Raw genomic sequence first — 13,187 nt, forward strand, 5'->3', positions numbered from 1 at the left:
GGTGTTGCTGAGGAGTCGGAAGCCGAGGGCTCCGGTTTCCTACGGCCTCTCCAGGCAGGATGATGTGCCGGAGCTTGGCTTTGCTCCCTCCCCAGGCCTGGAAGCACCGTGAGGTAGTGGAAAGTTGCAAGTGAGGAAGGTGGGACTGATTTCCTGGGGCTGTGGGAGGAAGGAGCGGAGCGAAGCTGCGGAGCTCACCTGGGCTCGGCTGCTCGGCCAGGGGGGCAGAACAGTTCGGCCAAAAATGGTTCTTTTTAATCTGGATTGTGTTTGGTAGGAGCCATCCCTGGAGCCAGGAGCCAGGGATAGGGATGAGGATGGAAGTGGGAGTGAGGATGCAGAGCTGTGGGGCACGAGATGAGGCTGCTTCAGCTGCAGTTCCCACTCTCAGGAATGGGTTTTATGGGATCCTAATGCAGGCTGGGGATCCGGTTAAAGGTGCAGCTCTTCCTGAGCTGATGGAAATCTGCTCTGCTGGCAGAGAGTCCCAGCTGCACAAGTGGGTGGTGACACTGGGGACACAGGCAGGAGAGGAGAGAGTGGGGCCATCCCTGCTGGCCGCAGCAGGAGTTTGGATTGTTTTAGGGAGGGAATAGTTCTGCTGTCAGAAGCCTTCAGAGCTCTCATTGGGAAAAGATGGGAAGGGAAACCACAGGACGTAGACCTGCCATTAACTAGAGAACACTGGGATGTGTGAAGCCCACGGTTGTAGGAGCTGGAAGTGGCCAGGAGACGTTGGTGAGTCATTCCAGGGATCCACAGGGAATAAGAAATCCAGACACTGAATGTGTCTGGTTGGGTGTGACTGCAGCAAAGCTCCCGGAGCCAGTTCAGTAGCTGCTGCCTCAGATCCTGCTGCTACGGCTGGAGTTACGGACTTGGGAGCAGTGCACTTGGATATCAGGAGCCACTTGGGGTAGTGCCATGCAGAGATGTTAAAAATCTGTTGCTTCCCATGTGAGTAAAAATATCATGGATTAGGAAGCGATTTTCCAGCAGGGAGTGTCTGTTGAGAGTAAGGAAATCCTTAGTCCAGGTTTCAGCAAAGGTATGGTGTAGAATCCTGGAATATCCTGAGTGGGAAGGATCATGGATCCAGCCCCTGGCCCTGCACAGACCCCCAGTAATCACACCCTGGGCATCCCTGGGAGCGGTGTCCCAGTGCTGCTGGAGCTCTGGCAGTCTTGGGAATGCGATCATTCCCCAGCACCCTCTGGGGGAAGAACCTTTCCCTGAGATCCAACCTAAAATTCTGTGGCACAGCTCTGGCCGTTCCTCAGGTTCTGTCCCTGATCACAGAGAGCAGAGATCGGAGCTGTCCCTTGGGATAAGGCTCCAGAGTGGGATGAGTCTCCCCTCAGTCTCCTCTTCTTCAGCAAACCAAGTGCCCTCAGCTGCTCCTCGTGGGGCCCCTCCAGGGAAGCTGAAGGAAGAAAGGGATAAACCCCCCCCAGATCCAGGGAAACTCAGTGAGATAAGGAAGAACCCCCCCCACCCCAGACCTCAAATGCTTATCTGTCCCTTCCAGACCCTTCCTGGTCCCCCCTTTGGACACTCTTGACAGATCTGAACCTCCCTTAGGCTGTGCAGGTAACCAAGGTGGTTCTTCCCTTCCCAGTTCCCTCCAGCAGAGATCAAGCCAAGGACTGGAGGGACTCTGGGGTGAGCCCTGGTCCTGTCCATACCATGGTCATGCTTTAAATCTCTTTCTGGGAAGCGAGCAGGTGCAGTTCACCCTCAGCTTCCACACAGGGAGCTGAGCCTGGCTGCACACCGTGTCCAGAGAGGGTTTTCCCTGTGGGAGAGGGCAGGAATGTCTGGAGTGAGCTGTTGAGGGACACAAAGTGGTTGTGAGGAGCAAAGCAAAGCACTTCCCGTAGCAGAGTGAGCTCAGGTGGCTTCATTTGGGAATGAGATCACTGGAGCCTGCTGCCTGGCTCTTGTTTTCCCCGTTCCAGCTCTCATCCCTGCTGAACCCCTGCCACGGCCGAGTGCTGCCGAGGTTTCCAGGCAGGTTTCCTGTCCCGCTGCCAGCCGGGGTGCGTAAGCTGATTAGCTCTAAGGAGATCAGAGTTTGACAAGGGCTGCATTGCAGGTAAACACTGGAGCTTTTCCTCCAGCTGAGAGCTGTGAAATATGGCTCAGGAGTAAGGAATGGTGCTGGAAGAGCCCTCAGGAAAAATACCAAGAAGTGCATGAAATGATAACAGAGCTGATAAGGTGCCTGGTGAGAGACTGAGAGGAGAAGCGAGCACAGATATGATCAGAGCCTATAAATACTGCCAGCATGACAGCAGAGATGAGCAGAGGAAAGAGCCATTGTTATCTGATGGAAAACAAGCTCTGGGAAGAGCAGCCATGGGAGCAGGAGGCGTGGAGGGGATCCCCGGGAGCGGGGACACTCCTGGGCTGGGATGGAGGGAGGGCAGAGGAGCAAATCCTCAGCTGTCCCTCATTCCCAAGGTGCTCCTGGCTGTCCTGGTGCCCATCAGTGCGGTCAGCACTACCTACACCATCCCCTGGCACTGAATTGCCCTTGGCACCTGGGATCCTGCCAGGAACTTCCTTAAATGCCCATTTTCCAGGTGCCAGTGAGGTGTCCTGGATGGCTGATCCCAACAGGTGCTCCTTGTCCACATCCCTCCTCTTCCCTGGGACAGGGTTTGTGCGAGGAAATGGAGGAGGTCTGGGCAGAGTGTGGGTCTGGGGTGGTTCCAGGGATCCCCAGGACAGCCTGCTGGAATAAAGCTGGAGGCTGCCCATTGCAGCCTTGGGAAGCTGCTCCTGGAGTGGGATTTGAGTCCGAAACTCCGATTTACTGATTCTGATTTATTGTTGTGTCCGGTGCCGCTGGGACTGGCCGGCTCTTCCCCACCGGGCATGGACTGCCAGAGGCCTGTGGTTAACTGGGTTAACTGGGGCCAGTCTGGGAATTCCAGCTGGAGCCCAGGAGCTGCTGGAGCCCAAGAGATGCTCAACAGATTTTCCACCCACCACTTGGCCTTGCTGTGCTCGACTGGGCTGATGGGGATCCTCTCCAGGCGTGGTGTTTGCAGAGCTCTCCAGGTGTTCCTGGGTTCCGTCCACATGTTCCTGGGTTCCATCCAGGTGTCCTGGGTTCCATCCAGTGTTCTGGGTTCTCCAGGAGCACAAGCACAACAGGTGTGCTGCACATTCCAGGACAGGCCTCTTGGGAATGCTGCCTTGGGAGCCAGTGGCCTGCACAGCCCTTCCCAGAGAGCTGTCCTGGAAGGGGATCTCACATCAAAGGAGCCAGGAACGATAGGGATCAAATAATTGCTGCCTCTCCCCTTCCTCCTGACTCCTGTCACTCACAGGCTGGGATTGTTATCTCGGGGGGTTGGGCAGCAGCAATCCTGACTCTGGGGTCTGTGTCATCCAGATAAGGTGGCGTGTGGTGGCGTTTCCAACCTGGCTAGCTGTTGGAGTTCAAATGAAGTGGCCTTTCAAGATCCTGTTGGGAGAGGACTGTCCTGCAGCCCCAGCCCACAGTGGGGGGTGTTTCCCTTTGGAATGTTCCCTCAGGGGAAGGGAACAGGACCTGTCTGGGGCACCGAGTGGCTCCTGTGCTGTGGCAGCTCAGGGAATCCTGTCCTCTTCACTGGATGGAGGTGGCTGGTCACAGAATCCCAAAGTAGTTTAGGTTGGAAGGAGCCTTATAAAGCTCATCTCATTGCATGGGCAGGGACACCTTCCACTATCCCAGGTGGCTCCAAGCCTTATCCAGCCTGGCCTTGGACACTTCCAGGGATCCAGGGGCAGTCACAGCTTCTCTGGGAAGCCGTGCCAGGGCCTCCCCACCCTCACAGAGAGGAATCTTTTCCTAAAAGCCCAGAACCTGGAGCTCAGGGCTGGCCCTCAGTCTCACCTCGTGTGTCCCAGCGTGGCCCAGCCCTGCCCGTGGGTGCCTCGTTATTCAGCGGCGCTTTTGGGGCCAAAACCAACAGGGAGAGGGAACGTTCCTGAGCAACCCTGGCATTAGGAATTCACGTGAAACAATTCAACAACCGCAGCCACGCTGGCTTGGTTTGCTCCAGCTGGATTTGGCCCTGGTTGATCCCTCACAATATTCCTGTCTCTCCACAGAATGCCATGAACCTGCCTCCCGACAAAGCCCGGCTCCTGCGGCAGTACGACAACGAGAAGAAGTGGGAGCTCATCTGTGACCAGGTAAGGAGCCTCAGGAGAGCCTTTGGGAGGTGCCTCTTTCCAGCTGCTCCATCCACAGCGTCCCTGGGCTGAGCAAGACCTTGCAGGCACCTGTTCCCAGGAGTTTCCAACACTCATTCCTTTGGCTTTTGCTCCGTTGTTGGTGACCACTCCTAGAGGCCTTGCAGTAATACCTGCAGCCAACCTGATCCATCTGGGATTCTGTCATTCCATGATTTGTGGCACAGATGTTTCTCCAAGTGTCCCAGAGAGGTGTGACCCGTGCTGGAGGCTGCGTTGGCAGCAGCTGTTTGGTCCCAGCCTGGCTGTGGAAATTCCCACCTCACAGAGGGATATCCCTTTCCCCTCTGATGTTTCCATCCTGGATTCCCTCTGGCTGCTGAACGCTGCTGATTTTGCCCTGCACAGGCTCGGCCTGACCTCAGAGTCTTGCCCTGTGTGTCCTGAGCAAATGATCTCAACCCAGGGAGTGTTTGGCTGCCCACATCACACTCCGTGGTGACGGCTGGAGCTGTCACCTCCAGGGCCAGGCGGCTGCTGCTGCAGCCTGAACTCCTGTTCACCTCCAGGGGCTGGGAGCAGCCTCGGATCAGGCAGTGCCAGATGCTGAGGCATCTCCTCGTGAGCTGTGCAGCGCCTAACAGGATGCGATGGATAAACAGGAAAGGCGTTTGGGGGGAAAACGAAATGCGCCAAAGGTGGGATTTGAATTTGGGAGCCAGCAGCAAAACTGGGACTGCCATGGACTTCAGCAGTAATGGCTAATGAAAATAATTGATCCAGCACTGGGAAAGTGGGATGTTCCCTTGGGATGTAAACTCAGCAGAACCAGGGTGAGAGTTTGGCAGGGGGTGCAGCCGTGCTGGGAGCTCAGGGACATTGGGATAAAGACATTTATGGGACACTCCCTATTCAGCTGTTACGGGGGGCGGGGGGGTGTGTCTGATCCAGTCATGGAATCCAGACTGGTTTGGGTTGGGAGGGACCTTAAAGCCCACCCAGTGCCAACCCCAGGGACACTTCCACTGTCCCAGATTGCTCCTAGCCTTATCCAGCCTGGCCTTGGACACTTCCAGGGATCCAGGGGCAACCACAGCTTCTCTGGGAATTCCATCCAAGGGCCTCCCCACTCTCACAGGGAAGAATTCCTTCCTAATATACCATCTAATCCTGCCCTCTGGCAGTTTAAATCTATTGCACAGGTACCTTAAAGTAAAGCTTAATAAAGAATTGCTTTTTTCCCCATGAGTTTCCTGTGCAGAGAATGCAAAGCTTGAGCTATTTAAAGACTCCATTTAGTGAGACACTCAAAAATTGCAGGAACTGCTGCGAGGGATTGTGAATTCCCCATCCCTGGCAGTGATCAAGGCCAGGCTGGACAGGGCTTGGAGCAGCCTGGGACAGTGGGAGGTGTCCCTGCCCATGGCAGGGGGTGGCACTGGATGGGCTTTAGGGTCCCTCCCAGCCTAATCCATGATTTGTGTCACGGGTGTTCCCAGAGCGTCCTGCAGAGGTTTGAGCTCCGTGCTGGATTCCCGGTTGGCAGCGGGACAGGCAGAAGCCGTTTGATCCCAGCCTGGATGTGCAAATTCCCACCTCGGAGCTGATCCACCCTTTGCAGCTGCTGCTGATTCACTCCCGAGCTCTGGGGTGGGATAGGAGGGATGAGCAGATGGGAAGGAAATCTGCAATCTGGAGTAATCGCGGCTCTTAACAGCTCCTTGCACAACTCCGAGTCCACCCCCGGGCTGGGATGAGTCCCTTCCCTGGGATGAGGCCCTTCCCATCCTCTGGAAAGGCAGGGAAGCAGCGCAGGGCTGATGTAACCAGCCCTGTGGGGCCAGCCCTGGCAGGAGCAGGAGCAGGAGGTGACCAAGTGCCACCTTTCCCGTGTCCAGCCATCCCATGGGACACGCTGGGCAGGGAGCAGGGGCTGGGGTCTGTCACAGCTCCCTGATGTCCCCCCTCAGTCAGAGCAGTGTGAGCAGGTGCCACTAAAAGCCCCAAACGCAGCATATGGGGTGTGAAATATTTATATCTGTCCCTGGAATTACAGGGATGAGAGCCCTTCCAGGAGTAGGGGTTGTGCAGGATGTTTTTATTACGGATGCAGATTTTGATTGCTGTTTTCCCTTGGTTTCACCCACTACACCATTTTCACCTGGTGTTGCTTGTAAATCAATGAGGAAATGAACTCCTTCTCTCCTGTGCTGCTTCTCATCTTAGATCTGAAAGGAAAAAGTGTCCAGAAATGGTGTTTTCTAAACAGTCTGTGCAGCGGTTCCTGGATATTTATCTGTGGAATATTGGGAGAATATTAGGAGTTAATCCCCCAAAGGGAACTCTCCCTTTTGCAAAAAATGAGATTAACAAAAGTGGGGAACCGGTTTCATGATGATGATGACAATAATAGTTAATAATAATAATATTATTGAATAATAATCTGCCATGAATAGGATTATGTGCATTGTTTGAATCACTGTAAGGGCTGCTGGGCTGGTTGTGGAGGTCTCATCCCATGTGGAATTTTCTCTTCCTTTGTCTATAAACCTTCCCAATCATCTCAGTGTTGTCCTCAGGGCTTGCTCTGACCTCTCTGGATAAGGTACAAGAAGGAGGAAAAGAGGAAAGCCAGGAAATCTGTTGTCCACTGTGAAAAAGGTCATGGTGGCCATCTGAGGGGTTGGTGTTGGGAATGATCCAGGCAGCAATGAGGATGTGTGGAAATCCAGGAAATGGGATCCTTGAGGGCTCTTTTGGTGTCCTCGAGGCCTGTGTCCAGCTGGGTGCCAGGAGGTGCTGCAGAGGGACATGGATGTGGAGGGAAGGGCTTGGGGACATCCTGCAAAGTTCTTCATTGCCCTCTAATGGCAAATGGTGGCCTCGCCTTGGGACACACGGCAGGTGTGGGCGTAAGGGATGAAGAGACCCACAGGAAAGTTGTGAGGTTTGCACCCAAAATCTCCTCCTGAGGTGTTTGTAGAGCTCTCCCTTTCCTGCTGAAGCTCCAGGAGAAGGCAGGTGCCTGGTGTTTCAGAGGCTGGTGGCCACGTGGAGCTCTTGGGATGGCCTTGGTGGGTGGGGTGCTGGGCCACCCCTCAGCTTTGCTGCCAGGGGGTTTCCCTGCCTGAGGGATCCATGGATGGCTGATGGAGAAGGGACTGAGCGAGGAGCAGGGTGTTGTGGGGGGTGCTGGGCCATTTTTTTGCCCCAAATTCCTCAGTGGAGCCCAGATTTCTCATCAGGACTGTGCTGAGGGGACTGGGAGCCCTTTTGGTGCCTTTGACCCTTTCACAACAGAGACGCAGGGGTTTTTACCAATATCCAGCCAAGGATTTTCCATCACTTTGCCTGTGCTGCAGAAGCCATTTACAGCTCCGGTTTGAGAGCCTTTGCTTAAAAAACATGGTTTATTCCAGGGAATCTGCCCTCTTGGGGTAAACACAGGGTGGAAAATCCCATGTTTTACTGAACTCGGGAGAAGCTGGACTTTGGGACACTCGTGGCTTCATTCATCTGACTGAGTCACCCTGGGAGAGGAGGTGCAGGGGAGGTCAGACAAGGAGGGATGGAGAGGTTGGAGATAAGGGCACGAGGAGTCCCAGGCTCAGTGATTTGGGATTGGGAAGGGCTCGGCACCCCTGGCATGAGGGAGCAGCAGCTGGGTGCAGCAGGGAGCTGCCGGTGACCTGCTTTGGCAGGACCTTAATCCTGGGGGAGTGGATCATTCTGCCTCCTCATTAGGGCAGGGATGAGCAGCTGCTGTCACCTCGTTCCATAAGGACACTCACAAAGTGACACGTTGTCCTGCTGGCGGGCATGGCTGGAGTGCTGCTGGGACAGGAGCGAGCCACCCTGTGGGAGATTGGGAATCCTGCACCGTGTTCACGATGTGTTTGTGCCTCGGGAGGGAGGAGACACTGCTCCCCATCTCCTTGTCCCATCTCCTTCCCCACTGATCCCAGTCCATGGGTTTTATGCACTCCCAGCACTTCCTGTGGGATTCTGATCCTGAGTCAGGTGCTTCCCCAGCATCTGTGAATCCCAAGAATGAAACAGCTTAGCAAGGATGATGATAATAATGAGAACAACATATGGGCTAATGCAGAAAAATGCCCTGAATGTTTTTGGGAGCCAAGGATTGTTGGAAAAGCCACAATTTCCTGGTTCCGGAATGAATACGTTTTCCAGAGTTGGGTGATCAGGAGATGTGCCGAGTTCTTTGTAGGATCACGTGGAAGAGGAAATGCAGAAGTGCAGCAGTTCCTCTCGGCCACTGAAGCAAAGCCCCCCCAGCCTCCCTTTCTTCCTGTATCCGTCGGAAAAAAAAGTGCAAATTGTGGGTGAAGGAGCCACTGGAGCCGTGTTGTGCTCCTCATCCAGGCTTTTCCCCTGAATTATGGAATCATGGAATGGGTTAGGTTGGAAAGGACTTTAAAGCCCATCCAGTGCCACCCCTGCCATGGGCAGGGGCACCTCCCACTGTCCCAGGTTATTCCAGCCTGGCCTTGGGCACTGCCAGGGATCCAGGGGCATTCATGGAATAACCTGTGCCAGGCTCTCCCTACCCTCCCAGCCAGGAATTCCTTCCCAATCTCCCATCCATCCCTGCCCTCTGGCACTGGGAAGCCATTCCCTGTGTCCTGTCCCTCCATCCCTTGTCCAAAATCCCTCTCTGAACTGAATCCCAGTGAATTCTCCCTGTTGATTCCCCCAAAGGGAGGTGCTGGGCCCAGCTCATCTCTGGCGCTGCTGCCCTTGCATTCCCTGTGCTGTTCCATCCTGGCTTACAACACCACTCCTGAGGGATTTTCCAAGTAAAAAAGGGCCTTTATCCTTGGGAATTAAGCTCGTTTGCTTTGTAGGTGGCTGACAAAGGCAGTGTGGACTCATTGCTGCTCCGTGCCCATGTCCTTTCAGGCTGCAGATAATGCTGGAGCTCACGGGAGTCACGTAGCGGAGATAAAAAAGGTTTCACCAGGATTTAGGAACTTTGTTGTGTCTGAATGGCTCAATCCAGGGAAGCCACCACGTCCCAGCCGTGATGTCACCCCTCAGTATTTGCTGAGCAAAGTTTGGCCGCTCCAATCCGGATTTTAGGCTTTTTATGTGTGGTAAAAATCCCCGACCTCCTCGTTCAGATGGTGTCAAATCGTGAGGTTGGAAGCAGAGCTGGCCAAGGAGTGGGTGGGAATTGCCAGAAGTGGAGGGGAGGAGCTGACAGGAAAAAGCAGGGATTTTTAACCCTTTAATTATGGTTTCTAAGGCGAAGCAGTGCCTTGGGAAATGTGGGTGTTGGGATGCTCCCAAGGAGGACCATGTCCACAGCCAATGTCCACATCCCAATGTCCACAGCCTGCAACCAGCAGCGTGCCTTCCCATCCCCTGGGAGCTCCCAGTCAGATTTTTGGGAAGGGGGTGGCTGTGAGCAGACATCCAGGGTGACCCAGAGGCCTTGCTGCACAGCCCCAGCCCTGGCTCTTGCAGCTTCTTAATCAGCCTCAAATATAAAACACTCTGGATAAAGCCAGACAGGAATCATAGCCAGGAAAGGGCAATTTTAAAGGCTAATCCCTCGTAGCTTTCCAAACCGGCAAAAAAGAAGCACTTGAAGGGGCTGTAAAAATGTTTCCAGGCCTAGGAGATGTTTACCACAAGTGGTTCTGGGTCAGTCCTTAGGGAAGAGCACTGCTGGTGTTTGCTGTTCATGGATAATGTCTTGAAAATCTTTTAACCCAAATAATTCCACTCCACAGGAACGAGCAGCATCTTTTTAAATGAAGTTGCTGCAGAGATTATGACATAAATACGTAATTACAGCCAGGTTTGAAGAAAACAAACAAAACCATCCAGTAGTTGCATCCCAGACTCTTGAATGTGCTCCTTGAGTCTCTTTAAACATTTCGTTTTGAAGATTCCAGGCAATTGAAACTGGCTGTTGGGAAAAGCTCCCGTCACTTCAGCAGATGAGGGTTGATCAGTTGGGAAGAGAAATAAATCCATGAGAGCAGAAGAGCTTCTCTGGGGGATTGGACTGAGCACAGCTCTGTCAGCAGGAGAGAACCCCCAAAAAGGGGGGAATAAATGGGAGAGGGACCATGGAGCATTGTTGGGATGGGATACTGCTGCCAGGAGGACGTGGCAGGGGTTGGAATTGGAGGATCCTTAAGGTCTCTTCCAACCCAAACCACTCTGGGATCGTTCTCCCACCCCTGGGACACAACCACAGAAGGAGCCCCCCTTCCTGCCCCATCCCTGGCAGTGTCCAAGGCTGGGCTGGACAGGGCTTGGAGCACCCTGGGGCAGTGGAGGAGGGAGGAGTGAGGTGATCCTTGAGGTGCCTTCCCAGCCAAACCACTCTGGGATTCCAGGAAATCTCTGTCTGCCCCCTGGGAGCCCCTGAGGTGAGCCTGGCTCCGAGAAGCCATGTGGGAGAGCCAGGAGGAATCTGTCTGTGATGGTGGATGTGGTGCTGGAGCAGGACAAGCCCTGCTGGTGTCACTTTGACCAGAGAAGAACCCTCAGTGAAGCAATTTGCATTTTCTGAGCTGGTTTTGAGATAAAAAAGGAAATGCCAATTCCAGAGCTGTGTGGAGGTGCATGGAAAAAGAATCCAGCTGTAAAAGAGGAAAGCCATGAGTGCTCTGTGACTTCCAGAGCTCCCACCAGGGCTGGTGGAGCTCAGGGAAGAGTTTTTCCTTCATTTTTTCCTGCTGGCCATGAAGGATTACTTTTTTTTTCCAGCAAGCAGCAAGATAATAACAGGAAGAACTTGTGGTGTGCAGACAGTTCTGGTAACTGGGCAGCAGTGTCCTGTTCATTCTGGAATAACTTTGGGATAATCCAAAATTGCATCCTGATCTAATAAAGGGAGGCTTCAGATAACAGTTACAAACTGGGAAATTTTAGGAGGAGACTGGGATGAGATCTTTCCTCCAGGGAAAGGGGCAGAACAGGGTAAAGTTCTTCCAAGATACAAATAGGATCAGAACTTTTGGGAATGCTGTGAGGAGGTTTGGACACAGCACACTGCTCATGGAACAGCTCATGTTTCACAGCAGCTTTGGTGGGATAAACTTCCAGCTGGCTACTGGGAAAGCAGGGAAAAATCAGGGAGCTCTCAGAAGACAGAGCTGGTGTTTGTCACCAAACTGTGATCTGGGGCTGAGGGGGGATTGGAGATCAAGTGTCCCCCTGCATGAGGTGTTGGGACCTTGAGGAATGGCTTCCCACTGCCAGAGGGCAGGGAGGGATGGGATATTGGGAAGGAATTCCTGGCTGGGAGGGTGGGGAGGCCCTGGCATGGGTTGTTCCATGGATGCCCCTGGATCCCTGGCAGTGTCCAAGGCCAGGTTGGACAGGGCTTGGAGCAGCCTGGGACAGTGGAAGGATTTTTCCAAGTGGTTAAAAAGGTCTCCTGGATTTTATGGTGATGGTTTCAATCCATCATGGACATGCATCCACTCCCCTGACCCTTCTCCTTCCTCTCCATGCTCCTGCTGAGCAGAAACCCTGGAACTTCAGATGGATGTGCAACCAAAACTCAGCATTCCCACTGAAGGTTTAAGGTGTATTTTTATACTGTTGATATAAATACTGAGATCCATTTAAACGTACTTTATTTGCATGAATATAATATATTATAAATAAACATGGTTTAATATGTACGTGGTGCATGTGTTTCCTGCATAAACACAGAAGAATGGCTGATGTTCATTCCTGTCTCTTTTCCAGGAAAGATTCCAAGTGAAGAATCCTCCACACACTTACATCCAGAAGTTGAAGGGATATCTGGACCCAGCAGTGACCAGGAAGGTGAGGAGCATCCTGTTTCCTCCTGCCTGTCCCTCATTCCTCAGCCAGGATGGTCCCGGGGTCCAGGTTCCTTCCTGCCTTTGTGCAAATGCCCGGAAAAGTTTCAGGGAGAAGCAAAGAGAAAGTGGGATTTTGCTGTTTTCCAGCTTGGGAAGGAGAGCAGATGTTGGGAAGCTGAGGAGCATCTGACACAGAGCACAGCTTGTTTTACTAACCTTGGCTTCAATGAATAATCGGACAGATTGTCCCTGAGCTGGGCTCTAGGCCTGGCTTTGGCTAAACCACTGTCTGATGGCCCTTTGCTCACCCCTGGGAAGGGGTGTCCAGCTTCTGAGTCATTTTCTCTGGGAATTTGCCTGGCAGAGACTCAGTGCACCTGAGTGCACCATCCATGGTGACCAGCTCCATCCATAGGGATCAGCTCCATCCATGGTGATCAGCTCCATCCATAGGGATCAGCTCCATCCATGGGGATCAGCTCCATCCATAGGGATCAGCTCCATCCATGGTGACCAGCTCCATCCATAGGGATCAGCTCCATCCATGGTGATCAGCTCCATCCATAGGGATCAGCTCCATCCATGGTGATCAGCTCCATCCATGGTGATCAGCTCCATCCATAGGGATCAGCTCCATCCACGGTGATCAGCTCCATCCATAGGGATCAGCTCCATCCATGGTGATCAGCTCCATCCATAGGGATCAGCTCCATCCATGGTGATCAGCTCCATCCATAGGGATCAGCTCCATCCATAGGGATCAGCTCCATCCATGGTGATCAGCTCCATCCATAGGGATCAGCTCCATCCATGGTGATCAGCTCCATCCATGGTGACAGTTCCCATCCATGGTGATCAGTTCCATCCATGGTGACAGTTCCTATCCATAGGGATCAGCTCCATCCATGGTGACAGTTCCCATCCATGGTGATCAGTTCCATCCATGGTCACCAGCTCCATCCATGGGGATCAGCTCCATCCATAGGGATCAGCTCCATCCATGGGGATCAGCTCCATCCATAGGGATCAGCTCCATCCATGGTGACCAGCTCCATCCATGGTGACCAGCTCCATCCATGGGGATCAGCTCCATTCATAGGGATCAGCTCCATCCATGGTGATCAGCTCCATCCATGGTGACAGTTCCCATCCATAGGGATCAGCTCCATCCATGGTGACAGT

General features: G+C 53.4%; 1 protein-coding gene across 4 annotated transcripts in view; it reads left to right on the forward strand.

Moving 5' to 3' along the window:
- FMNL2 (formin like 2) overlaps nucleotides 1–13,187 on the forward strand; it is a 111,390-nt gene that overhangs the window by 58,930 nt on the left and 39,273 nt on the right. For 3 of the 4 annotated variants that reach the window (XM_082284858.1, XM_082284860.1, XM_082284859.1), the window contains exons 2-3: nucleotides 4,108–4,191; nucleotides 11,926–12,006. In XM_082284858.1, coding sequence (XP_082140984.1) covers nucleotides 4,108–4,191; nucleotides 11,926–12,006 — 165 coding nt within the window. The remainder of the gene's footprint in view (nucleotides 1–4,107; nucleotides 4,192–11,925; nucleotides 12,007–13,187) is intronic. The other variant, XM_082284861.1, reaches the window with a different exon arrangement.

The sequence above is a fragment of the Coloeus monedula genome, assembly GCF_965178545.1.
Source record: "Coloeus monedula genome assembly, chromosome: 7".
Taxonomy (NCBI): Eukaryota; Metazoa; Chordata; class Aves; order Passeriformes; family Corvidae; genus Coloeus; species Coloeus monedula.